This window comes from Haemorhous mexicanus, chromosome 11 (genome assembly GCF_027477595.1).
Source record: "Haemorhous mexicanus isolate bHaeMex1 chromosome 11, bHaeMex1.pri, whole genome shotgun sequence".
Classification (NCBI taxonomy): Eukaryota; Metazoa; Chordata; class Aves; order Passeriformes; family Fringillidae; genus Haemorhous; species Haemorhous mexicanus.
In genome coordinates, this window is record NC_082351.1 from 12193999 (window position 1) to 12221624 (window position 27626).

Here is a 27626-nt window from a genome sequence, read left to right on the forward strand (position 1 = left end):
AAGAAAATAATTGGACATCTGTATTCTAATTTTCTAGCTGAGAATGACTATAGTGATTTAATTAAATAAGACTTTATTGACTGTATTTTAATGGATTTGTTTTCTCTGACAGACGCTTGCACCTTTCAGAGTGGCAGCCTTGATGTAAATTGGTACACAGGCACACACTTCGCTTCAATCAGTGGAGCAGCTCCTGGTAGAAAAGCCAAGACCGTAAGTGCGTGCTGGGTGAGCAGGTGGGCACAGCCTTCCCTCGGGATAGGAACACTAAGGGACACCTCACCGCAGCTTTCGGGGACCCTGTAAGTGTATTGAGATATCTTGGCAACGTGCAAAAATTCAGTTTGCAACAAGGCAGCTGGAGTAGTTCTATTGACTCTGCTGTCATCAAATGAGTCAGCGGCAAGTCACAGTCTCCCATGTCAGCAGGGAGTGGCGCGCCAGGAAATCAGTCACCAAAGTGGGGGAAGAGCAAAGAACCCCCCCAAGAATTCGAACCGTAATTGACTGCTTTTAGAGGTTTCTATTATTTTCAAATGGCCGATAAAATCGTGTGTGTCGGCGAAGAGGTTGCCGTCCCGTTGCCACATCGCAGCCCTTGTGAGCACCCTCAGCCTCTCCCGGCACGGGCTGTGCAGAATCGAATCCCCCAGCCCAGAGCCCCGGCTCTACTGGCCACCCTGCACAGCTCTGCAGGCCTGGAGAGATGTCACCCATCCGTGGCTGCATCCACCCACGGCCGCCACACGGCTGGCGGCCTGACCTGCGTCGCCTGAGTGGCTGTGGTGGGGTTGTGCGGGTTGCTCGGGGGCTGCGCTCTGTTCCTACTGCGGGTTTTATTTGTCTGTGGGGCGAGGGGGCTGCACCCCGATCGGGCACTAGTGCCAGGTCAGCTGCGCTCCTGCCCGTGCCTGGGGGCCGCGCCCCAGCCCCGCTCGGCACCTCGACAGGTGAGTGTCGGCCCAGGGTGGTCCCCGGTCAATCAAGGGCTCTGCCAAGCCAGGCCAGGCCAGCCGAGACGAGCCGAGCTGAGCCGCGCCCAGCCCATCCCATCCCAGGCCGGCCCCCGCGGGCCGGTGCGGCGGGGCGCGGGGTTGCTGGGGCGGAGGGCGTGCCGCTCCCCGTGGATAAAGGCCGGGTGGCGGCACGGGGCCGCGCAGACCGGGCGGTTTGGGTAGTGGGGGAGGCGGCAGCAGTGAGAGCAGGAAAAGGAGAGGGGCCTCTGCTGAGCGCGGCGCTCTTCACTCTCTCCCTCCCTCCCTCCCCGCAGGCGGCCGGGCGGGGCGCGGGCGGAGCGCAGCGGATCTAGGAGGCGGAGCGGGGCTGGCCATGAGCACGCAGGCGCGGGGTCAGGGCGCGCGGAGAGCGGCCGATCCCGACGGCGAGATGCCCGCCACCGAGAAGGACCTGGCGGAGGACGCGCCTTGGAAGCGGATCCAGCAGAACACCTTCACCCGCTGGTGTAACGAGCACCTGCGCTGCGTCAACAAGCGCATCGGCAACCTGCAGCATGACCTGAGCGACGGGCTGCGGCTGATCGCGCTGCTGGAGGTGCTCAGCCAGAAGCGCATGTACCGCAAGTACCACCAGCGGCCCACCTTCCGCCAGATGCAACTGGAGAACGTCTCGGTGGCCCTCGAGTTCCTGGAGCGGGAGAGCATCAAGCTGGTCTCCATCGGTGAGTGCGTCTCCGGCGGGCCGTTTTGTTGTTTTCTCGTTTAATTGTGTTTTCCTGCGCTGCACCTTTGCCTGGCGGAACTATGACGGGGCTCGGGGCCGTGGGGGCTGCGGGCTCGGAAGCTGAGGGGCTTCTGCTGCTTCTGTTTTTAGAGAGCTGTGTGTGCCGTGGGGCTGCCCCACAGCCCGGCTGTCGGGGCTGGCAGTGAGCTCCTGTCCTCCTCAGCGTCCCTTATGATCACTACTTCATACGTGAAGCTTTGCTTCCAGGTCTTTCCTGAAGAAACCTAGTGCCGGAGCGTGTTTTCTCCCTGTGCAGCCAGTTCCTCCAGGCACTGACCCCTCCCGCAGCCCGGCAGGGGTATGCGGCAGGACGATGCCGCTCTAGCTGTGCGGGCGTACCTGGGCTCCGGCGCGGTGCTGGAGCCAGACTCTCACGGCTGTGCAGAAATAGCTGCAGCCGTAGGTAGTACAGGAGAGTGGGGAGACTTTGCTCACCACAGCCCAGTAGATGATGCCAGTGTTCAGATTAGCATTGATGCCTAAGCACAGTTGCAGCTTTTGAATAGGATTGCACTTTCTCCTCAATCTTTCTGCTGCGATAAGTTACGTCAGGAAATGTTCAAGGAACCGTGCTAAGCCCAGGCAATGGGTGCTTTGAGCTACTGCCCCCCAGGCTGGCATAAGATTTGCCTACCCGTGCCATACTGGGGCTTGCAGTTGGTTGATAGCTGGTGGTTTGGAGACGAAGGCTGCTGGCATGCACGTCGGACTGCGGATGATCCCTCAGGAATGCATTCGGTGACCGTTTGGGGAATAGCTCAGGTGTGGCCATAACGTATTGTGTAAAGCAGTAATTTGAATGCCTGAGAGATCTCTGGGAAGGAATGTGAATGCCTTTTCTAGCTCTTTGCCAGATAACTCTAACTACTGCTTCCTGATGATTCTGGCCTCGATGAATTGCACAGCTGAATTTGGGTGAGTGTAGCTCTCCCCAGTTGTCCAAAATGCTTGGCCAAGGTAAAAGCTGTTTCTCTTCAAATGCTTTAACTACAATAGCAAGAAAATAGAAACTTCTCCAGTTTGGGGGAGACCTGACCCTCTCTGGAAACCTGTAGCTGGGTATCCTCTTCTTCCCCTGTGCTAGTATGTAAAAGAAGCTTTGGACAAGAAGTGAGGACTGTTGGTCCCGAGTGGCTGATTGTCCTCCCTGAGCAGAACAGCTAACTTGCAGCTGGGAATGAAGCTGGTGCTAATTATTTACTTAGAGATGGATTCCCTTTGCACTCTGTGGGGTTCAAATTGCAGCTGCTGATTCCTGGGCTGAGCTTTTGCTAACATCACAGCTCACCTTTCTGTGCCAGGTGTTGGACTAGCTCCAACACCAGGCCAGCATTCCCCTCCTGTTGTATTGTTTCCCTAGAGAAATGTTGTTGCTCCAGCTGCCTTCCTCTTTGTCTGTGGAACTTCCCGAGGGTGATGGGCTTGGGAGATCAAGGCTACTCCAGTCAGGTCTGGCTTTCAGTGACTTCCGTTCTAGAAATGCTGCTGCAGCAGCACAGCTCCTTTACATAGTTAGGCTGAACTGCAGGGTATCTGTAAGCATTTAAGACCTGTCGATTTGTTTTACAGCTTACTTGTTTTGTGTTGGTTATTAAAAAACCAAATAAAATTAAAAAAAACCCCAACCACGATAAGACATGAAGTTTTGAGAGAATGGAATGACTATGACTGCTAATGCTTTTGCCATATCCCAGCCTCTGCATGAAGGAGTGTACAGCTCCATCAGTGCTCTGCCACCTGAGCTGGAGCCAAGGAGTAGCACAGGAGCCCTACTGTACAGTCCTGGATAAACTGAGCCTGTCCTGAAAAAACATTCTGAATGCCCTTTCCAAAAAAGACATTCTTAGTGAGCCTTGCAGTGCTCTGCTGGGTTGAAAGGCCAAAGCCCTTGGCACCTGTCCTGTAGATGCAGTGTCCAGTGGGATCACTACCTGCTCCTGGTGTGTTTTTCCCTGCAGGTTCTGAAGAACTTGAGGCTTTTTTTTCTTCCCTACTGTTTAGTCTCTTTTGTGTTGTTGAACAAAACCAGGGCCATTGCTGACCCTGGAGCTGAAGTGAAAAAAAAAAACAACTAGTAAAGGCTCTAGGTGGAGAACTTTTATGACCAGGTTGGTCTTTAGGGCCTGGGGTGTTTAGGGCCAGCTCTGAGCCAAATCAACTGGGGAAACCTGACAGCTGCGCCTGCTGGATTTCTGGCATTAATAATGCCATCAGACCTCTGCTAAGTGGATGCAGTGCCTGTTCCAGTTATTATTTAACTTCCAGGAACATTTTGGAAGCCATGTGTTATAGCTCAGCTACTGCTGCTGTACTACAACCGCATTTCAAAACCTTTTCAGTAGCAAGGTTTTGACATTCAATGTTTGTCTATTTAAAATAAGTCTGGCTATACACAGTGTTTGACCACAACCCTTTCTGGATGCACATTAGAAGCCCAACCTTTCCTGCTGCTGTTACCCTTGGTTTAGTCTCTGCTCAAAGTCTTCTGCTAGTTTCAGGAAGCTTTTCTTGTAGGCATGAACTGTCTCTACTTCAATGCAAAATTGACTGCATGTATGATCTACTGTAAAAAATAGCATGAAGCACATAGGTGCTTTGTGCCATCCAGCAAAGATGGGAGTGAATGCTCTGAAAAAGCTGCTGTGGGAGCACGTGACTTCATGGAGTCCTCTGCTCAAAGTGAGGTGGCTGCTGTGCTGCTGAAGTGTTAACAAGTGTTAAGTCTAGCCTTTTTCAGTGTCTGCTAGACTGAGATAATTGCAGATTCCTGGGTGCTGAGTGGCATGCTGCATGACTGGCATTGGGAGTAGGATGCCAGGAATGTAGAGCATGAGGACTTTCTCTTGGTTGAAGGACCTGATCAACTCTACAGATTGCTTAGCAGAGAAGGGAGGGGAGTTGAAGCTAATTTGGCGTTGAGCTTGTCCCTAGAAACCCTGGTAACTGGTAATAGGAGTCAATTCATGTAGCTTAGAAACAGAGGCGTTTGCTGACTGAAGCCTGGCAAATGGTTTTGGGGTGAGACCTGCCAAGTAGCACCCAAGCTTGCAGCCAGCAGGTCCTAGGTGCAAACTCGGCTGCTCAGTACCTGTTGGCAGTCTTCTCATGGCCACTGCTCCTCCAGCAGCCTTGTGTCAATGGTAGAGGGAGGACGGATGCCAAGCTGCCTTGTTGAGTAAAACTGCTGTCTTGGGCTGCTACAGTCAGATTGAATAAACTGAAAAATGTGGTTTCTCTGCCAGGTTGCGCTTTCACCAGGTAAGTGAGCTGACCTGGCTTGCTTCACAACGGCAGGATGTGAAGTGGCAATGAAAGTCAATGGATGGGCAGTGCCATGGCAGTAGGATCCACTGCTGGCCGTGTTGTGTGATTTGTTTATAGATTTGTTTCTGTGATCTTCCTGTGTCCTGCTGGGAGTTCAGGGAGTACAGCTATGCCAGGAAGGAGATGGGTTAGGAGAGGATGGGGTTATAATCATGGTCTGTTGGTACTTGCCTCATGGTGAGTTTGGTGGTGGCATGTCCCAGCTGCAGAAGTACTGACCAAACCTAACCTGTGCATTGGGTGGGGTTTTGACTAATGATCAAGTACTTGATGCACACATTGTGGTCTGTAGTGTGCTTAAGGTAAAGGTATCATGACCTGTGAGTCTGAGGACCTTATAGAACTCTCATTTTAGGAAAGTGGTTGAAAACCAACTATCTTCCCTATGCTGCTGATACATTAAAGAGTGACAAAACAAACCATGCATTTCTAGAGGGAAAACTAGTTTCTTGTAAAACAGTAAATGTGTTGTCCTGTAACGCTTAGAGCTAGGTCCTTGAAAACTGAAAAAAGATGTGTATTCAGCCTGTGTACATTTAAGGGCTTTTATGTCTCACTCAGTGTTCTATTAACACATCATAAAGGCATAGTCAAAATACACTTGCATTTTGTCTGCCACTTATCTGTGACTTCCCTGGATGCTGCATTCTGGAAAGTATCCAGTGTGCCTTGGAAGCAGATTTCTGCTTCTTGGAAATATGACACTCCTTCCCCTTGAAAATAATTTTTGATAGATGCGCAGTGGACCTCTTTGCTGGAGGTGGCTTCAGCTTTGGAAGGTGCTTGGTCTCCTCAGAACCTTCTGTTTCAGTAGTTGGACTGCTGGTCTAATGAAAAAGTGTCTTTGCCTGAGCTATTGAGTTCCAAGTTACAGGAGACTTTAAGGTAGCTTACACAGACTGTTCTTGCATTCTTTTACATATGAGCGGAAACTTGTAAAGTGATCAAACTTCAGTAAAATTACTTAGGGCCAGCTAGACTAATGTGCTAAACAGCTTTTTCATTTAAGGCACTGAAGGCTATGCCAGCTATTCAGGATGGACCGAACTCTTAACTGCTCCATATTCTAATGCCACGTCCTGTATTGACTTACATGGGGATGTTTAAATCTAAATGGGTTAGGATAACTCTTTTCTAGCCTACAACTGTAACCTAAGAATGTGGTTAGCCTTAGTGTGTGGTCATGCTGTGATGTTGCCAGCATTGTTCTGTGTCTGCTCCAAGCAATGGGAAGTAAAACAATGGTCTCTGAATCCCCCAGGCTGCAGAAGAATTCTGTTTTCTTTCTGCTGCTCAGAAAAAGACTTTGACCAGCTAGTTTGGGTCCTGAACAAGGGTCTGCTAACTTTAGACCACTAATCCATGTTTAGCAAGCACACCAGAGCAAAAGCATTTTGCTGGTTATTCTGGAGTGAACAAACCTCTGCCATACTGTGATGCTTACCACCAGGTCCCTGCCACCAGCATCAAGTGGCCCTGTCTTCCTTGATTGCCTGGCATGATAGTAAGCTCATGAATATGTCACTTGAGTCATAAGTCATTACAGTATAAAAGACACAGAGCTCAGTGAACTGGTGTTTGGCTGTGTCTGGTGTGGTACCAGTGTGCCTGAAGAGCCTGTCACAGTGGCTCTTGCTTACAAAGCATTGAGCGTGACTCTGGCTGTTGGTGATGTAGCCAGGCTTCCTGTAGAAAAAATGTAGGTGCCTGTGAGATTTTCTTGCTTTTTTGGTGTTCTCTGATAGTGCTGTAGGTCCTGTTCTAGAGTACCCACCCATGGGGAGAAGGAGTGCAGCATGGTAGTGATGGTGAGTTGAAGTAGATGGGGTGGGTAGCTGCAATCAACTTGGATGTGGCAAGAAAAACGAAATTGGATATACCAAGTGTGTCTCTGCCAGAGGAAGGAAATGCTGTGTAGCTGAATGTTAACTGCTGTTAGAAGACTCAAACCCAAAATACATGTAGAAAAGACTAGGGGAAGGTACCACCTACCCTTGTTAGGAGATCTGAGCAGCGTGGTACAGCTTTCACTATATGGCACTGCTTAGCTTGCTGCAGGCTGAATTCCTGCTAATGGTCAAAAGTGGTGGGGGAACGGTATGTGTGTTTAGGTGGTGTTTGGAGGAATAAGAGTAGCAGTTTCATGAAGATACTGTGTCTGTGAAACTTGTGCTAGCTGCTTCTGTATCTTCTGGGTTGCTGTACTTGTCTATCTGTGTGCGTGGTAAAAGTGGATACTCACCGGACTCTCCTGCAATCCCCCCGCTGGGTGGGGTGAGTAGAGCTACCCTTGCTCTTCCTGGGAACTTGACCTCGGGTTCAGAGTTGAGTCAACTGAGATCTGAGGTTCTGTGCAATGGGTTAAGCAAGCTCTGCCTGTTTATTTGGATTTTTGCAATGAAACTCTAGTGAGTTTTTCCCCCTAGGTTCTGCTTCTGGGGACTTGGTGAAAATTTTCTTTCCCCACAAGGCAAAAGTTTGTGTAGTTGCACTCCTGGTTGTTTGTGATCCTCCTAAGGAAGAACTCGTGCTCTGTAATCTGTTAGGGAGGACTTTCTTCTAGGTCATCATTAGGAGATAAATCCCAGTTCAGTACTCAAAAGCCTTGCAGTAAGTGTATGCTGTATCTTAACCAGATGGTTCTCTAGGCTCTGATTGTGGTCTCTAACCTCTCTGTCAGCCTCCCTTGGCTCTCTGTCCCTCCTGCAGCTAACCTTGAATTTTGAAGATGCCTCCATAATATCTGGTACATCACAGTGAGGATTGGATCTGCTGTGGTGGGCTTTGAATTCACCTAATGGATTGCAAATCCTTGTAAGCACTATTCTGCTGTAAGCAGTTGAAGTCTAACATCCATAGTTGTGATGTATGCTATGCCTAGTTCCTACTGTGCTTGTACATGGCAACTGGGATACAACCACTGCAAAAATAAGCTGGATTTTTTGTCAGTGAATACAACCTAGGCCACTTCAAACAGCAGCCAAATGAAGCTTTGCCCAAGTTCCTGGGGAAGCAAGGGTTGCCTGGCACATCCTCCCTTGTGGTAAGTAAGGCAGCAGACTCTGCCCTGGGCTGCCTGGGAGTGGGCAGAGGGTGGAGTAGCTGAATTCTGTTTCCCCTGGTGTGATGGGTTGAATTTCTTTGAACCTCCTGCTGATATTGCCCTTGAAAGAAAACAGCCATGTCTCTCTAAAGTGTCTGAGAAGAACGGCCACACAAGTAGCTGCACTGTCTAGTTACTAGTGGGATGCTTCCTCTGAGTCAGCTGATGGCCCTTTGCTGTTCCTTACAACCTGGAGAAGTAGATAACTAAACTAATGGGAAGGAACCAGTAAATACTTTAATGTGTAAGTTCAGCAGATACGTCAGAGTTAGTTTGTGTGGGTCACTGAAATATAGCAAGTTTTACTGATCAGACTGTTGAGTTGGTAGTGGCAGAGCTTTGACCATACAGTCTGTGGCCTTTCTTGCAAAGGGACAAGCTGTTTTCATCTAACAGCAGCAGCAGGTTGCATGAACTCTCCTGCCAACGTTACCCAGTAACAGCACAAAAATGACTGTGGGCTGCAATGACATCATGGGCTGTGGCTCCCTTCTCCCTTGCTTCAGGCCATGCTGTAAATCATGACACATTTATTTGTCAGAGCATCGAATTACTCTGGCATGAGCTGGCCAGGCTGTGCGGCAGCACCATTCTCAAAGGATGGCTCCTCTGAGGGCGAGGTGGGCACAGACTGCCACGCAGACACTCAGCCTGCTGAGAGGGGCAAATTGGGCAATGCCTGTTGCAGCACATCCCACTGTCACATTGCTGCGGTTGGTTCTGGCATGGTGTGGGTGCTGTGCTGAGCAGAGGCTGTCAGCTGCCCTCTGCTCTCCCCGTGCTGCTGGGGTTGCTCTTGCTGCATCCTGCTTGCCTGGGTGCGGTGCAGGCATTTGCAACACTGGCTGCAGTCCTCTGCATGGCTGCTCTGCTGCAGAGCAGCAGCTGAAAGCACTGGAGGCAGCTGTTAGTCCACAGCTGATGTGCTTCCACACGCTTTTTGTGCTGAAACTTATGTGATGAGCTCTGGGCTGAGCTATTAAATGCTGCTCTGAAATGCCAACTCCTGTCTTTTGCATTGGTGCTGTGAGCGTGTCTGGCCCTGGGGGCTGCCCCAGCCTGACCTGGGAGTAGGAAGCTGGTGGCTGCTCTCCTCTGCATCCCACAGCCCACAGCAATTTCGGGCTACACTGTGTGCTTGTGGCTGCCTACTGGTTTTGATTAGTCTGTGGCCTCTCTTGTAAGGAGACAATGTATTCTGCATTTCTGAGCCTATATAAAATGCACTGTGTAGTTGGTGGGCCCAAAATGAGCAAGTGGTGAGCTATGTTATGTACACTATGTTTTGTCTGCTCTATGGCCCTGCAGCAGAAGACACAGCATGTAGAACTGTGCTGAGCAAACACCCATGATATGTGCATTTGAAGGTTATTTAAACACAGAAGAGGAAATGCTGTTCCCCTTGGCTAGATACTGACTTGCTCTATCTGTGTTTCCTTTAATTGGTGTAATTAACTGTTTTGCATTCCCTCTTCTCACAACAACCTTGCAGTAGTAGGTGCAGCAGTTTTAGTGGACTTTCCATAGGCAAATACTGGCAAGCCAGGTCTTGGAACTAGTTTAAATATCAGCGCTAAAACACTGCTGGGTACATCTTGGAGGTGAGCTTTAGCTTTGCACAGATCCTCCCTTTGTTGTAAGGTGAGTGATAGGAGCAGGTTTCTCTAGTCTCAGACTACAGGAACAAAGAGCCTGAGCTGCGGTGTATGTGCAGGGTCCTGCATTTGTCTTGGATGCATCTTCCACACTGGGAACCAACAGTATAAAAGATACACCTTGTATCTGTCTGTCATGGTGAGAGACACAAATCTTGGATTTATCTCTCTGCTTTTGATCCTTGCTACAGAACAGGAAATGCTGGCTTGCTAACAAAATTGGTGTATAACTGTCATCTCGATGGTGCAAGGAATCATATGTTGCCTCACCATCACAGCTAGACAGTGAATGTCTGTAGGGGTTCTCTGCAAAACTAGAAGTAATTCTGCTTGTTGGTCTCCCAAATAATCTGAAGTCCAGGCATCTTTGAGCCTCCTTCAGCACCTGGACGTTCCTGAAGGGCTGCTGTTTGCTGATGTCACTGTAGTTGCAATGGCTCTCTGAGCAGTTGTTGCTTCCTCAGACATGGTTTGTTATCAAATTCCCTTGTGGGGGACAAGCTAATGTCTGAGCAGACTTAAAATACCATCTGTGGGAAGACTTGGGATGTTAATCGTGTTGTTTCAGTTTTGTTCCGGCTGTTGATTACCAGTGTGGTTGCATGCAAATATCCTATAGCTCATGTAACCGCTAGAACAAGATCAATGATCTAATTAAAAGTCAAATAGAAACAGCTTTAATTGTCTCTGGGGATTATTTCTTTTGGTAACTCTTTTAGGCATGTAGTAAAAATGCAGCTATGAAGAAGCAGAAAATCTAGGCTGGTGACTGCCAGGAAAATTTGTGGTGATGCTTAAAAGGGCAATGACTGCTGGTGCCACAGCTGGAGCTCACCAGTGCTGGACACTGCTACTGTCAGAAGTCAGGACTAAGACATGGAGGGTTTTAAACCAGGACTGGAGGACCCTCTATGGTGGTGCTACCTTAATGCTCTCAGTATTTTGTGATCATGTCTTCCTGTGCTATTTACTGCTGACTTGCAGCATATGTGCTGGAAAACTGAACACTGACATTGAACTTGGGTGGCCAAAGTGGGGAGGGTAACTTGCCACAGCCCAATACGGCTTCTTGGGAGAAGACCCCAGCTTGAAGAGGTTGCTGCATGTTGATAAACCAGCTCCTGTACTAATAGTACTTCTCTGGCCTAACCTGAGTGCTGAGCAGGAGCAGGGATTGCCAGATCAGTCAAAGTGCCGGTGACCAAGTGAATTGTCTGCTTGGTGGGAGGCCACAGTCAGGTGACCCAGGAGTGCCTGCAGATCCCTAAGCTGCAGTGAGCCTGCAGCTCCCAGGTGGCCAGTTATGTTTTTTGCATCCAAAAAACATAGAAGAGCCTGAGATAGTTCTAATGGTCCAGATTCTCTCCAAATACATGAGTGAAGAAACAATGATTGCGTTCAGCTCACAGCCACTGTACAGCGGGGTGGCTCAGCACTGCCCTTGGTGCTGTCACACTGAATGATCTGTGGCTGCTCAGTGAGCATTGCTGAGCATGCTAATGACTTGCAGACATCTGCAGCTACAAGGATAGTAGTATGTGCTACCCCTGGACAAGGGTATTACAAAGACTTTGTCCCACAGAATTAACTGCTTTGCCATTGGGATTCTCACTTCAGTATATCTCAATCTACTGCTTTCTTGAAAGAGGCAGTTTGGAGCTACTCTGTGAGGGTTGTGTCATGGAGAAGGTTTGCTTTGCTGTGAAAGCACAACGCGCAGCAGACTTGAATGAGGAGCTGCTAGTTCAGCCCCTGTAAACAGTGGAGATGTCTGGGATTTCCTGGGTGGAAAGCTCTGTTGATTGACTCTTGACTCAAACAGGGAAGCCCTCTGAAGTTAGAGGCATAAAGCCCTACTTCAACACTTCAAATTTTGCTGTGGTTTTGTAGCCTAGCTCTGAGTTTGGAGTTTGAGTAAAGAAATATTTCTTCTGATATAGATAAATAACTGAATAAAACTATGTCCCTTTGAACGGTTTTAATTGGAAAGAGGAAAAAATTAGCTGCTTCACACATAGTGCTGCAGCTATTGGTTCAAAGCACTGCCTAAGGCAGAGGAAGTGCAAATATTTAAATTAACCAGCTTTATTACTTAAACATAGGCTTTAACAAGCTGTAGAATATTTCTTATTCTACCTGTAAGAAAAGTAACTCAGACTTCTGAAGCAGTACCTTTTTAGCAGCAGTATTTAAACTCAAATGTAAAGCTGAAAGAAGACGCTCATACTTCCTCTGGGAGTAAGATAAACACCTGTGGGACTCTGTTGTGGCTGGATGGAGGTAACAGCATGCCAGTAAACATTTTTCATGGTGAAATGGGGGAATTGCTAAAAGACAGTGTTGTCTAATGCTGCATCAAACCTGGTAGGTACCTGAAAGAGGTATGGGAGATCAGACAGAGCAATTTAGCTTGTGAAGTTGCTGCCACTATTTCTTCCAGCTCTAGAAAAATTGCCTCTAGAGCCAGTGCTCTACATTTTTAGTGTTGTGTTAAAAATGTGAAATACAATAGGCTTGCAAATGTGAACAATGTGAGACTGCAGATTAAAAATGGGATCATGCAGCTGGTGAGGATTTGGGTAATTGCTTGCACCCTTCTGGGTCAGCATGTGTGTGATGGAGTGCTGTTCCTGAAGCCTAGGGAGAGATCTGCAAGCTTGTGAAGTTTGGAAAGACTTGCGTGAAGCCTTTAGTTGGAGGATTTGAAGTCCAGCTTCTGGAGAGGAAGGGTAGTATCCCTCTGAGCGCTGGCTAGTTTGGAAACCGTTTGCAGCCGGAGCCTGTTACAGCTGAGCAGCTCCTGACTAAGTTGGGTTAGGCTGATGGTTTCAGCTGGGCAGACCTGTCTCTGTGTTTTGCTAAGAGAGTGGCAGGATGGCCCCTGAGCAGAGCCCTGGCATGGCACAGGAGGAATATTTCTGGGGCCTGGGGCTGGTGAGCCTGTGGCAGCTGGGCTGAGATGGGGACTTGGACTATTTGGGGCCATGCAGAACCCACACGTTTGAAGCAAAGCTTTGCTGTGCAGGGAGTGAGTTTGAGTGGGAGGTGCGGGTGTATGGTTTGCATGAGCGGGTGTCGCACAGCTGGGGCTAATGTGTGCTCAGGCTGTGCCATTAATCCCAGCTGGTCCTCTTTAAGGTGCTTGGAGACCACCCGTGCACACTGTGCCTCCGCAGCTTCAGCGCTGTGTTCCGGTCATGAAAGCTCCTCTCAAAAGAGGTCTGTCTGTCTGATAGTGGCTGCCACAGTTGGATGAATTATCTGGGCCTCAAGCCAAGCGTCTCTTCCTTATGTTAGCGGCTTGTAGCTGAAACTGTATAAACACAGCGCTGTCGTGTGTGGGGTGTTAAACACACAGGGCTCAAATCCACACCGTGCAGGGGAGAGCCTTGTGTGATGTGCAGATGGAAGGAAGTGTGTTTACTGTGTTACACAAGCATACAGAAATGTGTTCGAGCTTCATTGTTTCTCCAGAAAGTGGGGAGAGCATTTTTCCTTCAAGATACAGCACACAATATTGTTTACTTAAGAATTGGAATTTCAGGAAGAAAGCAACCCCATTCCTTCTTGGAGAGTACTAGTCATGGTTTCTGGTGGAGGATAGGTGTCTGTATGTGAAAGCTCATGGGGAATTAAATCTGGCTGACTTATGCACAGAAGCTTGAAGACACCTTCAAAATGGTCATGGAAAAGCAGCAATACTTTCCAGGCCATGCATGTGTTTGTAGTGACTGTGTCCTGCACATCCTTGCTCAGTGTGCAACTGCAGAAAGTAGCCTGGCTGTGTGTGTCACCCCCTCCTGCTGGACGCTCACATGGCAATGCTGTGGTGATGGCTGGAGCTTGAAGATAGGGTAAGGGCTCATTTTGGGTATTTGACATCATCACAGCAGTGCTGAAGGGCAGTGGCCTGGTGAGACAGTTCTGGTGTTGGGGTGTGTGGGTGTTGGATGACTTTTGGTGCTATGTGTTTGTGTTGAGTGAGTACTATGTCTGAATGTGAAAATAAACTGATGAAATTCAGATTTGGGAGGTAATTCTAAAGTGTCTGTTCCAATCTACACTGAAGGTATGATTGCACATGTCATAGTTTAAGCCCAGCCAGCATTTCAGCCCCACACAGCTGCTCACTCACTTCCCTGCTGTGGGATGGGGGAGAGAAGTAGAAGAGTAAAACTGGGAAAACTCGTGTGTTGAGATGAAGACAGTTTAATAAGCAAAGCAAAACAAGGCATTTATTCACCACTTCCTACAGGCAGGAAGGTGTTTAGCCATTTGTCACATGTAATAGTTACTGGGGAAGACAGGTGACATCACTCCAAATGTCCCCCCTGCTTCTTTCTTCTGGTTTTGTGCTGAGCATGGCATCATATAGTATGGGGTATCCCTTGAGTCATGGGGGATCTGCTGTCTCCTCCCAGTTTCTTCTGCATCCCCAGCCAACTCACTGGTGGGGTGAGAGGCAGAAAATGCCTTGATTCTATGTAAGTGCTGCACAGCAGCAACTAAAACATCCTTGTGTTATCAGCATGGTTTTCAGCACAAATCCAAAATCCAGCCCTGTTCCAGCTACTGTGAAGAAAATTCAGTCTATCCCAGCCAAACTGAGCAGAGTGAGTTAAAATTAATTACCTTACCTGTTACTTCTCAGGGAAATGGTTGGACAGTGATAGCTGGATTAACTCTCATTAAGCTGCAGAGGGCTGCGAAGCATCTGTAGGATGGTACTTGGGTTTATATGCTTCAGAACAAGCCCGCGTAGAGCAGTGCTGTTAGGTGCTTAGAATCAGAGATGATCAAAACTGAGAAAAACCACAAATCTTTTGTAAAGCTAAAGTAACTGGTAGGTTACTTTCTGATGTGTTACTTACCCCAAACCACAAAATGTGCTCCAATCCTCAGTGCTTTGGTGCTGCAGTGTGGAGTGGAGATGGTTTGAGCTGTGCAGGGCTGCATGAATGGGGATTTCCTTTGAGCAGCCCTGTGCACAGTGAATCACAGTCAGTGTAGCAATTCTGGTTTCAAATGGAAAAATTGAATCTTGGTTTATGTTGTGGCCAAGGATTTCCCCAAACAGTAATCAGTTCTGATAATTTCAAATGTGTTGGTTTTGGCTTCACAAAGTCCATCCCTTGCAGCTTTTGTGCCTGGCGTCTGTTACACTGGAGATGTTAGACAGCCCTATCTGAATAGGCTCATTTATCTCTGCAAGATTTTACATACTGTTTCATCTAACTATCTTGACCTACCCCCAGTGTGAATAAACAGGTTAGTAGCACAGAGGTCACTTTGGTGCCTGGAAACCTCTGCATTATTATATTGCTTCTTTGGTCTTGCTGAGGCAACTTTTTTTTTGTAGCCCTGTATTCCAATTATTTTCTCTCCAGTGCCTGAGGGTGGACCTTCCTGTTGTCCCCTGCACTGAAGATTGGTAACATTAATTCATTAATGTGAGATACAGTACAGCAGTAAAGACTCTGCCAGCCCTTGGGAGGTCTCTGCAAGAACTAGACAGGTTTTTGACCTTGATGAGACCTGAAGTAACCTGAGATTTAGGATTACCTTAATCCTACAGAGATGGTTGTTACAGCACTCTTAGACTTCAGAGACTGTAGCTTTGTTGTGTCACTTGCACTGTTCTGGTACTAGAGTTGTTTTTTTCAGTTCAGCCTTTCTGATAGAGGCTTGGCTTTCTAGTTGTGCATGCACAGGTTGTGTTGTGAGGACATGCTTTTTTTGTTTGCATATGTGAGTGAAATAACCTTGAGTTGATTGGACTCCTAGGGAAATGTTTTTTGTGAGGTGTAGACAATTATACGTTTGACTAAAATTTTAATGTCTTGCTTAATCTGAAACTCCTTTCCTGTGAATTGGCTAGCAGTGTTGTTCTCTGCTCTGATGGGAAGGTGAAGCCTTCCTGTGCCATGGCAGTAAATGTATTGACTCCTGGGGAGCGCAGACCGGGTCTAGGATCATTCTCTCATGTCTCATGACTAGAGGAGGGAGGTGTAGTTTGTGTCATGTCACTTGGTTTCAAAAGTTTCTCAGCTTCAGCCAAGTGTTTCTCAGCAGAGTGTAATGAAGGCAGGAGGATGCCTTCTTCCCCATCCCTCCATCATTTAGCAGAAGTCCAGTTCTGGCATGTTCACTCCCACTGCAGGGACTTTCCTTCTCAAGTTATTCCTGGATGATTAATTAGCACTTGGACTCCTTGTGCTGTGCTGTCGCCATGGCTTCCTGGAGCCTCCCTTCCCCCACCTCTGAACCTGGGGCTGCCATCGCTGAGTGTCCATGTGAGTGCTGTCCTGAAGCCCTTCTCTACAGCTCCATCCCATGCTGCCAGGTGTTGTCCGGGGGCTTTCCCAATCTGCCTGTTGTCTGTGAATCTGATGCAGTCTTGCCATGCTGCTGGCTGTGCTGTCCTGGAGGATGGGGCACTGCTGACTCGAGCCCATGGGGAGCAGAATTGTCCCATGCAGCCTTGGGCTCCTTTGCATAGTGAAGCATGAAGGCTGGCTGCTTTGCCACTCAGCTTCAACTCATTCCTCCCTGGAAACGTGGATCTTTGCCATCGAAGGGGTTGAATGTCACCTGCTGGTTCGGTGCAGTCTGTCCGCAGCACAGGCATGTGGGAGCTGCGGTGTCCCAGCCACTCCTGGGGCCGGTAGCAGCACCGGAGGGGCGTTGGGATGAGCTCAGCAGCAGGGAATGTGCTGTGCTGGTGCAGGGGCCGGGCTCACAGGGCCCATTGTGGGGTGGTTTTGGCAGTGATGCCGTGGGTGGTGTCGTGCTGTGGCAGGCCCAGAGCCTGCTGTGCCGCTGCCCAAGTATGGGATGGGAGCTGCAGGTGGGGCACGGGCTTTCAGGACTGGGGAATGCCCTTGTGGTGTCTCCTGTCCCCCGGCTGCCGGGGCTTGGCTGTGCCAGTTCTCGAGGTGAGCCGGGGTTTTGGGGTTAGTGTGGCGCTGGCGCTCTGCCCCCGCCAGGCTGGCGAGGGGCTCGCTGGCTGCGGACAAAGCAGCACTCATGGCAACTTGCTGCTCTACAAAGGCAGAACATTCAGACGCCTTCCTTTGTTTACCCCCCCTCAGATAATGGGCACAGCATTCCTGTATGCTGTTCAGCTCCGTATCTGTGCTGCAGTCCTGCAGCTGTGACTGGGGACCTGCTTGGACGGGAGCAGCCAGGTCTGAAATAGCCACAGTGAATGGCAGCTCTTATTGATCTGTATTGCATCCTTGCTCACTGCTAATCCCACCCCAGCAGCATGCCAGCAGTGTGGAGCCCTCCTGGTGCTCACAGACAGTATTCACAGCAAGGGTTGGATGTGCACTAACACCTGTCTGCAGCTCTTCCTGGATGTAAGAGTAATGTGTTTACCTTCTCATATCCTAACTTGGGATATGGCACTTAAGGCAGCAGAAACCTAGGTGTGTTCAGACTGAAAGTATTAAGGAATTTGATCATAAGCCACCCACAGTTTGACTATTTTCCCCAGCTGCTTAAAATTCCTAATTTTGAAATTCTTGACTTCTCATTCAAGCCCCCTTGGGTGATTTCAGTTTCTCTTGGAGAAGCTGGGTTGGTTGCTGTTGCTGTTACACTGCTGGCTTAAACTTGCTTTGTGTTATGCCTTTCTCTTCTGGATTTGAGACATGAGTGGTCTCTGGGTACCTATTAAGAAGTTGGGCAGAGCTTTTTTAATCTGTACTTTGCTCCTGAGAGTTCCATTGGTTTGATTATTTTTATTCTGTACTGTATTAAAAATCTGTGTGACTTTTTTTTTTTTGCCAAACCTACACTAAAAGGACTGGATTTGAGCTTATTTTTTCAGTTGCCAGCTCCACCTAATGAGATCCTTTCTAGAGGCCCAACATGGACCAATAGGCGGTACAGGGTGATGTATGCAACAGTGGCCTGAAGTTCTGACATAATTGGTTTCAAATCCAGTTGAAGTAAACACTACTTTAATAATTTAAAACCCTCTTTAGTGTTTAATATCTCAAATATGAAGATTTGTCTCACAAAGGAATCTTACTTTTTTTTTTTAATAACCAGTCACCCTGATAAGCCTAGAAGAAAATGGTTTCTGCCTCTTGCAAAAAAATAAAACCCTGTCTTGTTTTCCATCCTGCCCATGTCTAGATCACCACTCAGTTACTGTTCTTACAACCCTCCAGTGAAAAGTCATTCCTCCTCTGGAAAACCTACCTTGTAAAAAGCTTAGTGGCTCTCTGAGTGTACATGGTGTATCACTTAGACTTCCTGAAGATACATTTCCTCAGGTGATGGAATCCCTGAGCCTCATTAGTGAAGCTGAGGAGTGGCTGTGCCTTGGCAGGGTGTGGGTGCTCAGCTGGGAGCCAGTGAGCTGAAAGCCTAGGGAGACTCAGGTAAGCTGCTTGCTGAGGATCAGCTGTCCTGGGGGTCACAGTACCACCTGCAGATGCTGCTGAGAAGCAGAGCTGCAGTGGGACAGGAGCACTGGCAGTTAGAGGCTGGCAGTCACAGCTAGGTGTCCACAAACCGGCCCTGTGCGATAGGCGCAGGCTGTGCCTCGGTGGGGTGAGTGGCTGCACGTGGCAGGGCACAAGCCATGTGCTGGCCCTGAGGAGCTGGGATGTGGACCTGGGCTTAAGGGACACTGGAGGAAATGGTTGCAGTATGTTCTCAAAGCACAGAGGAACCCCTGTAATTGATTTAAAGACATACTATCCCTACAGAGGATGTTGCTAATGTCTTTAGCAGACATGGTAAGCCTGTGAACACATACTGTATGCTTCAGCAAAGAATTTCCTTGGGCAGCTTGCTCAGCTCCATCTCATCTGCATACTTCTGTTTGGCATGTGGCTCCACTCAGTGTGGTGTTTTCTTTGTTCCAGAAGATTAAGCCCTAATCATTGCTTAATTTTTCTGTCCCATAGCTGCTATAGCTATTTAGCAATAAGTGAGAATAACCAGAAGTGGGGAAATGCTCAGACACTTAAAGATGCTAAGATCTAAAATTCCTACAGTCTCTTCATAATTGATCCATAATTACTATGAACTTTGTGTGTGCTATACAAAATTCCTTCCATGCTTGGAAATAAGGAGTAAGGGCTGTTGGTGAGACTTCTCCTTTGTTTTGTATTGAGAACCATGGATTTGGTTTCTCCCTACATACAATGCATAGAACAAAAGTTTAAATATGGAAGACATAAAAAATGAAGAGGAAGACCACTTTTTAGAGAAGGTGGATGCAAAGATCAGTGCTGGTTGTGGTTTAACTTTTCAGCATGAAAATCAACAGCAAAGCTTCTGAGATGCCTCTGAGATAGTGAACAAGATGTGTTGACTGCAGCCTCAGCCATGAAACTATTTTAAAAAATAAAATTCACTACTCAAAAGCTGCTTTTTCAGTCCTTCGTTTGTTTTGCAATACTTCCACAGGCTGTATGACTAGCTTGATTTAGTAAGGAAGCTGTCTGCCTCGGTAGCTTGTTTCCACTAATTGTCCAGCAGAGAATGACTTGCAGCTCTGCTGTAGGGCAGAGTTCAAGGAGCACTGCCACAGTTTGGGTAGTACTTATGCTTAATCTGAATGCAGAGCAGAAGATACTAATCACAATGAGCAGAAGATACTAATCACAAACTTGTTTATAATGCTTTTTTGTTGGTTTTTTTTTTCTAAATTGTAGAATTATAGACCTAATAAAGGTCATATTGTTCAAGCCATGTGTTCCAAGTAGAATTTAAGGAGTTCTAATGGAGTAGATAAATGTGCAAGCTTCCAACCAGTGCCAAGTTTCAGTTCTTGCACTGGCTCCTGGGGCAGCTATAAGCAGAAATGTAGAGGACCAAGAACTGGCAGTTTTTCACTTGGTAGGTTGAGTTGGGAAGTTTTTTGTGGCCCAAGCCATAAAAATGACACAAATTTGTCTCAAAATGGTCACATTGCTGGCTCAGACAGGTCACACTGCTAGCTGAAGCCCTGGCACTTGGACATCTTTCTTTTTGCTTTGAGGAGTGTGATTTTAGCAGTCCAAGTGTAACATATCATATTAGTATTTTAGTATAGAGCAACCGTTATAAATCAGTTTGAGCAGTTGAAAATTGGTTCCTTTTCAAGACTGAGACTGGTGGTATGTACTGCTGGCCTATGGAATTGCCGTAATCCATATTTTGGGCTGGTTGCCACTTAGTTAATAGGATAATAAAAGTGGAAGAATTACAATCTAGACTCAGAGGTGTGATGGAAGCAAATGAGCTCTGGTTCAGCCTGTTTTCCTGTTCACCCTACTAGACAGCCGCTTAATAGCTGACTAGGAAGCAGGATACTTCTACATAAAACTTAATGTTGTAGGCTATATATAGGTGCTTTTTTTTTTAAAAAAAAAAGAAAGAGTATGCTTGCTTATTCAACACTGTTGTTGATTCTGCAGAAGAGCTTAAGTCTGGCAGGTTTTCTCCAGCAGTCAGCATGTGTGTCATGTTGAGATGCACCCTGACAGCAGGACCTCAGCAGTGGGCTGACAGCAGCTTCTGCCTGCCTGCAGCTGAGTGGGGGCTGCGTCTTGCTGATGGCTGCTGCTATTTTGTTGATGTTGGATTGTCATCAGGTACTTCTAGAGGAGGAAAGCAAGTTGGAGAGTTGAAGTTAAAATGCACATTGAACAGTGTAGGTGAGAAGGAAGGTTTGTATTAAATCCGAACTTAAACATTTCTGTGGTTTTTGCTTCTTGCTGATTTAGGACAGTATGTCTAGGTATAAGAACTTGCAGACTGTCTGAAGGTGGTCACCTTACAACATTCAAAGTTTGAGTCCACGGCAAGAGTGGCAGGAGAACTTGCATGTCACACCCACAAAATTCTTAGTTCTAATAATAATAAAAAAAAACCCAAACCCACCAAAACCAACACAAAACTCTCTTTCCAAACCCTTCATCCATTGGCTCTTCTAGATGGCATCTCTAAAGTTGCTTGTTTCCAGTTGAGCTAAAGTCCTCCCAAGTACTAGTGTTGAAGCAAGTGAGAGGGCCTGTGACATGGATTCCTGCTTCATGCCTGGGCTTCCCATAAAAATGTGCCCTTTGAAAGTAGAAGTCCAGTGACTGTCAGCAAATATGAGTCAGCTGTGCTGGGACTTTGATCTCCAAAGCACACATCTCCTGCTGGAAACCAGGGAACATTGCTCTCTGACTCACCTGTAAGGGCATCTTGCAGAGGTTAACATAAGCACTGTGACATGAATAATGCAAGTTATGCAGATGATTATGCTGTCTCCAAGAAAGGTTACATTAAAGCTGTCTGCAGTGATGCTGTAAAGAGTTGGTTCAGCCCTGCTAAATGATCTTGGCAGATGAGATCCAGCAGCTTGCCTCCTCCAAGCCACAGGAAGGCAGGGACCAGTGGCTGTCTCCTGTACAGAGAGGGCTCCTTTAATCTGCGGAAACATGGCTGGTGCTATGGAGTAAACGTGCTCTCACAGCTGAAGGCAGGCAATTTGTTTCTGTCCACCTAACTCATTGAAGCTGAAAGCCAAATGCAGCTGGGGCTGGTGGAGATGAATTGTCAAGGGGCTGGGCTGTTGGTTCAGCAGCACTGACACAAGTGTGCATCTCATGTTGTAAATTTACTATGAGTTCCAGTGGAGCAGTTGAGAGTCATGACTTTAAAGGTTCTGTAAAGCATTGACTCTCTGAGTAATAAGTATGCCTAAAAGTAATTTGTAGGAAAGGAGTGGTGGAATTCTGCTGTTTATGTAATCTGTTTTCCAGCCTGAGATGGCCAGAAAGTGTCTTGAAGCAGACCAGGGAGCAGAGGGAATTCAGTGGCAAGCCAGCTGAGCTGGGGTACAAGCAGGGCCTGCAGTAATGATTGTATGTGCTTAAGTGTCATTGGAATATATTACTGTGAATTTGGTTGTACTAAGTGTTCATGGTGCCAGCTCTGTGCTCCCTGTACAGGATCTGAATGGATGCATGTCTTCCTGGTTGCCACTTTCATCTTAAAGCCCAAGATGCACTGAATGTTTTTAGTCAATTAAAGAAAAATGCAGCACTAAAGCAGAGGCTCTTCTGGTGAGGCTGAGTGCACACTTTACAGCAGTGCATGGAAGCTAAGCCTGCTTTGAGCTGGACTTTGGTCTTCTCTTGAATGTGGAGGGTTCTTTTATATAGTGATAGGGATTGTGAGCCAATGCTGAGAGTGGTGTGCTTGTGAGAAGCACATGTGGGCAGCTCTGCAGGTGCTGATAAGGTCTCTTGTCCTGCCCAGGAGTTCTTCTCCCTGCCTACTTCCCACCCCAAATGAAAGCAGACAAGCCCTCCTCCTTAGCTTGGAAAAAATTACATCATGAGATCTCTATGCCTGTCAGGAAGCTGGGAGGCTGTGAGGGCTTGCTAACTTGCTAACAAACTGCAGTCGTGGCAGTGGCACCAACCCCAGAGAGGAAGAGCTGTCCTGTTCCTGTGATGACCTTTTCCTGTCATCAGGGCAGCAGCCCTGTGCCCAGCCTTTCTGGACGAGGCTGGTGAGATGGGATATTCGTGCTCTTGCTGTGACGCCTGTACGGGCTGTTTTTCCCCAGGTCAAGAGCCACAGCCCAGCTGTGCCTTTGGAGAGGGCAGTGGGGTGCTGGGGGCAGCTCTGAAGACACAGCTGGTTGCTGCAGTAACCACAGTGCAGCCACATATAGACATTATTTATGTGCTATAAATACAAAATGAGCCATTCTTTATCTCAAGTAATGTGTGTGTAGCATTGTACTCAAGGTGGTTCTGTCCTGCTGGCATTCCTCCCTGGAAATGCTGGATAGTTTTCTGAAATGAGCTTGCTTCTAGCATACTAAATCATGGCTGTGTCCCTCTAGTAAAAATGCCGATGTCAATATAAATCTGAAACTAAAGCTTGGAGGCATTTCTGGAGCAGAGGTGGGCTGGCCATTGGTGTGCTCCAGCACCACAGTGTGACCTGGTAGTTGTGCCATGGAGTGGGACGAAGGAGCTGCTGGCACAGGGGGAGGGAAGGCACTGACTTGTTTGTAGCTCAGCTGGAAAGAGGACAGAAAAGGGTAACAGTAGGGCCTGTTTAGTTGTTGCTAGGAGACCCGCTGTTTGTGTGATGTAGACTTTTACCTTGGAACCTGTAATTAAAACTCAGTAGGGCTTAATCACCTCATAGCTGTCTATTGTGTATCTTGGACTGGATGTGTAATCAGAAGCAAGCAGTCAAGTGGCAGACACATATCGTAATCCTGTAAGATTAGTCAAAATTGATGTTAAAAAATCCCATGCAAATAAATCTGAGTAGAAACCAGACACTAACTACCCAGAAAGTCCAAATGCCTTTCAAGGTCTTAAGTAACAGCATTATCTGTTTAGGACATATTGCTCTATTGTGAAACCATGTAAAAATTAACTGCTTTGCCTGAGCATTGGGTTAAAGGGTGATTACTATTCTTGATCACTATTCTGTATAAACATTTGTTTTGAAAGGTAGTAGATCTTTTTGCACTGATAAGATGGTGCTGGATTGCTGCTCTGATCTCTACAGCTGAAGAGGAGCAGGTAAGGCATGCCCAGTGGGTGTTGGGCACAAGGAGGGTCATCTTGGAGGACTTTGCCTGTTGAGATTCTGGATGTGAACTGGAGAATGCAATCCAGTTAGAGAACACTTTTACTTTGCTGGCTAGGACTCTGTAAGATTTCTGTACAGTAATTCTGGTGGCACAAAAGGGAGTTTATACAGCTCTAATTGTCTTTACTCTAGCATATGCTGCAGAGCTGGAGAGTAGACAGAAGTTTCCAGGTCACTTGTAACTTCTGTTGACTGAAAAGGGATTTCTGTAGCAGTTTGCACTTGAAATGGAGGAAAGAACAAAAAAATGCTGTGCTGTAACATTCTGCTGGGAATAAGAGGAATTGTCAGCTGAGAGCATCCTGAAACATTGCAGAAGAGCTCTGACTTGTGTGAGCTGGAAAAACTGGAGCTGTTAGCATTGTAATACAGCCTTGAGTAACAATTACAGGCTCAGAGGGAGGGAGGTGTAAGAAACTAAGCCCATGCCTCAAAATTTCAAGAGTTTAATAAGGGAACAAATCAATAAAGCAAAAGTAACAGTGATGATTGTAACAGTGGGCATGCAGTCTGTGACTCATTAAAGCTAAAGCAACTGGCATGTGAATTCACAGAGCTGTAGTGGTCACTTCACAAGGCCAAAGTGATGCAGAAAGGCATCCTGCCCCTGCAGACTTTGCTTAGGAAAATCTGATCTTGATATCCAGCAGCCCTAAACTAAGCTCCATAGTGTGTCTTAAAGCAGAACAGCAGCATGGCCACTCTGGTGATAAATTTTTCTTTAGCTGGAGCATGATATAGAAAAGCCAAAGCTGGCTCTTCTTTTCTGTAGCTCTGAATTTGTAGTGTGAAGAGATGATGTGTGATGGTGCAAAGGATTGTCCAGGCCGCTGCCCACTTTGCTGATCATTCACAGATTTTGATATATCCGATACAGACCAATTCCAAACTCTGTATTTGCTTGTCTTCACTACATAGCAGCACTTTATTTTATTTATCAAGGCAAGTTATTGATGTATGTGGGAGACATGTTTCTGTATATAAATGGTGTTTCCTAAATGCTGCTTTTATCTATGCCCTGGAGTGTATCATGCCTATTGGGATGCTGGTTTTGTGACCTCCATCACATGCTGTTTGGTCTTTTTCATAAGATACAAATGCCATTACAAAATATGAGATGGTACTTATCCAAATCAAAATACTAGAGATCTTAAACTGCCACTTCTCCTAAGATCATAAAGCTGAAGGGCAGGTGACAACTGGAGAGCACTGAGTCCTTTGATTCCTCTCTTTTTGCCCTGTCTAATGCTTCCTATGAGGAATGGTGTCTCTACCTGAACAAATGCCTGCTAGTGGCCTGGGTCAGTTTTCTTGTCCCTGATTACCTGCATGAGTACAGGCACACTGTTTTAAAAACACACCTCTTTTCTTTAGAATGGCAGGTAATCAGTTGCATGTATTTTGTCTTCCAGATAGTAAAGCCATAGTTGATGGAAACCTGAAGCTGATCCTTGGCCTAATATGGACCCTTATCCTTCACTACTCCATTTCTATGCCAGTGTGGGAGGATGAAGGTGATGATGATGCAAAGAAGCAGACTCCTAAGCAGAGGCTGCTGGGCTGGATCCAGAACAAAATTCCTTACTTGCCAATCACAAACTTCAATCAGAACTGGCAGGATGGCAAAGCACTGGGTGCTCTTGTTGACAGCTGTGCTCCAGGTAAGTCCTTTGTTCTGATGGCCAGTGTTTTCCTTGCTTGTTGTCCTTGTGGCTGCTCTTCCTATGGGAGGAGGTTTTCACTGCTGAGCTTGAGACTGGAATGAGGCTTTCAAGAAAACCAAAAGAGTCCAAAGAGACCAGCTGCAGGAAGCAGCAAGTTGTAAACTTCTTGGCCAAGAGATAGTCTGGCCTGTAGCAGAATGTGTGATTGCACAATGGGAGGCGCCACATCTAAGCTTTGTATTAGGTGCAAGGGACAAAGGCACAAATGCTGGCTCCTAAATGGAAGAAAGGATTGTTCCCACGGCAAGTGCCAACAGCCTTTCAACTTCAGGGTGCAGTGGGAGACTTCACGTGTTCTCTTGAAGTAGGTTTGCAGAGGGAGCACATAGCAGCCAGAAGCTGCACACTAACTGAAACTTCAGTGTTTAGCAATCTGAGACTGAGCTGCTTAAGGCAAATAATTTGATGTAGTGTGAAAAAGGCAAAATTTCCTTTTTTATAAAACACCCTCGCTAGGGATTGCAGATGCTCATCCAATGCAATCTAGGCTGCTGTGGCAAACGGTTGGAGTGTTCTTTACCAAATACACTGCAAGAGAACCAGTGAAACATAAAGGATGGTAGATGTATTTGAGCTAAATTTAGAGTGGTATCTTGCACAAGTTACCTAGAGAGATGGTAGATGTCCCATCCTGGGAAACATTCAAGGTCATGTTGCACAGAGCTCTGTTGAAATGTCACTGCTCATTGCAGGGGGGGTGTCAGTCTAGATGACTTTCAAAGATTCCTTCTAGCCTAAACCATTCTATGACTCTACACTGTTGCCTTACAGTTATTTGAATAAGCAGCCTGTGCTTGTCTTGTTTTGGCTACTTCTGCAAAACTCTGAATGTCTTTCTGCAAAGCAGTGTAATGCAAGGGGATCTGGAGTTTATACTTGATTTCTTCAGCTAGGGAAGCACCGTGGCAGATAACACACAACCACTGAAATGTGCTTGCAGGTTTGTGCCCGGACTGGGAGACCTGGGACCCAAACAAGCCCGTGGACAACGCTCGGGAAGCCATGCAGCAGGCAGATGACTGGCTGGGTGTGCCACAGGTAAGGCCACCAGCCTTGGGCTGCCTGTGAGGAGCACAGTGGCCAACTTTGGTCTTGTGACTAGCTGGAGTTTGAATTGAAGAAAGCGGGTGAAGCTGCTTGGGTGCTTTGAAAAGTTACTCTTAACTCATGAAGAGTTGCCTGAGAAAGGGTGCCCTGTAATGAAACACATGATTACGTTTCAGAGCTCTGGTTGTATTTGTGTAGGTGTCTCTGCTGAAGACAGCTGCTGTTGCAGCATGTAAGGTAGGAGGAAAGGGCCTATATGGTGGTGCCTGACATGTTAGTCCATGGAGTGAATTTGTTTTCCTGCAATGAATTCCACAGAAGAAAAACTTTACTGGCGTAGGAAATCACCTGCGATGATAGCATTCAAACAGAGAGCAATGTATTTACAAACTAGATTATTTTCATGCTGATAAAGTTGGACAGAATTCGAGAAGTCTCTGAGGCAGCTTGTATTGTGGAAGCAGGAGAAGAGACTGGTCACAAGTTTTACTTCGCAAGCCTTGCGGCTCAGAGCTGTTGCACACAGGATTATGAATTACTAACTTTTTCAGTATCGATTATCCCCATGTCACTTTCCAAGGGGAACATAACTGCTGTTCTCTTGCCTTGGTACCATTAAGCTTGTTGCAATCTCCTGAGAACCCCTAGTAATCAAGGCACAAAAATCCCCCAAACCACACTTGGATAATAATGAGCTTCTTGATTTTCTTGCCTGAGATAATAAATGATGTTGTGTGTATCAAAGGGAAAATAAGTGTAAGAAATCCCATTAGCATGTGGGAGTTTTGAAATCTAAGTCTGTGTCATAGTTCTGTTTCTGTGTTGACCTGCGGTAACCAAGCACTGGTACAATATGCTTAATTGCACTGTCTTTCAGGTTATTACCCCTGAAGAAATTATCCACCCTGATGTGGATGAGCACTCTGTGATGACTTACCTGTCCCAGTTCCCCAAAGCCAAGCTGAAACCAGGAGCTCCTTTAAAACCCAAACTGAATCCAAAGAAAGCAAGGGCTTACGGCAAAGGTAAGGACTTGGTGAGCTGAAGCTGCATGGAGCAGTAACTCTTCCGAAAGCTGGGTGGGGTTTTCTGCTTATGTTGAACTTCAGACCTACTGTAACTAACTGACTTCAAAGTTTCACTTGTATACTCTTGGTGTGGTGCCTGGTTTCAGAAATACATGGATATAGTCCAGAAGGCACTCCTAGTTCTAACATGTAAATTTCCCAGTCTGAACCTGTTCTGCAAGCTGTCAGCCTCCCATCCACAGCTGGAAGAAGTAGCCTGATATGGGGCTGAAACAACCTTGGCGTGGAATTCAGGCCAGCAGTATTGCTGCAGATGGGTGATGATCTAGCAGTGAATGCTTCTCGTGATAAAGCACTCCTTAAAAGAAGAAAAACTTCATCACCTCAC

General features: G+C 47.0%; 1 protein-coding gene across 5 annotated transcripts in view; it reads left to right on the forward strand.

Moving 5' to 3' along the window:
• The first annotated feature begins 1314 nt into the window (after positions 1–1314).
• Positions 1315–27626, forward strand: part of FLNB (filamin B) — a 70654-nt gene continuing 44342 nt past the window's right edge. For all 5 annotated transcript variants that reach the window (XM_059856473.1, XM_059856477.1, XM_059856474.1 and 2 more), the window contains exons 1-4: positions 1315–1678; positions 24852–25100; positions 26104–26201; positions 27088–27235. In XM_059856473.1, coding sequence (XP_059712456.1) covers positions 1330–1678; positions 24852–25100; positions 26104–26201; positions 27088–27235 — 844 coding nt within the window. In that variant the 5' untranslated portion in view covers positions 1315–1329. The remainder of the gene's footprint in view (positions 1679–24851; positions 25101–26103; positions 26202–27087; positions 27236–27626) is intronic.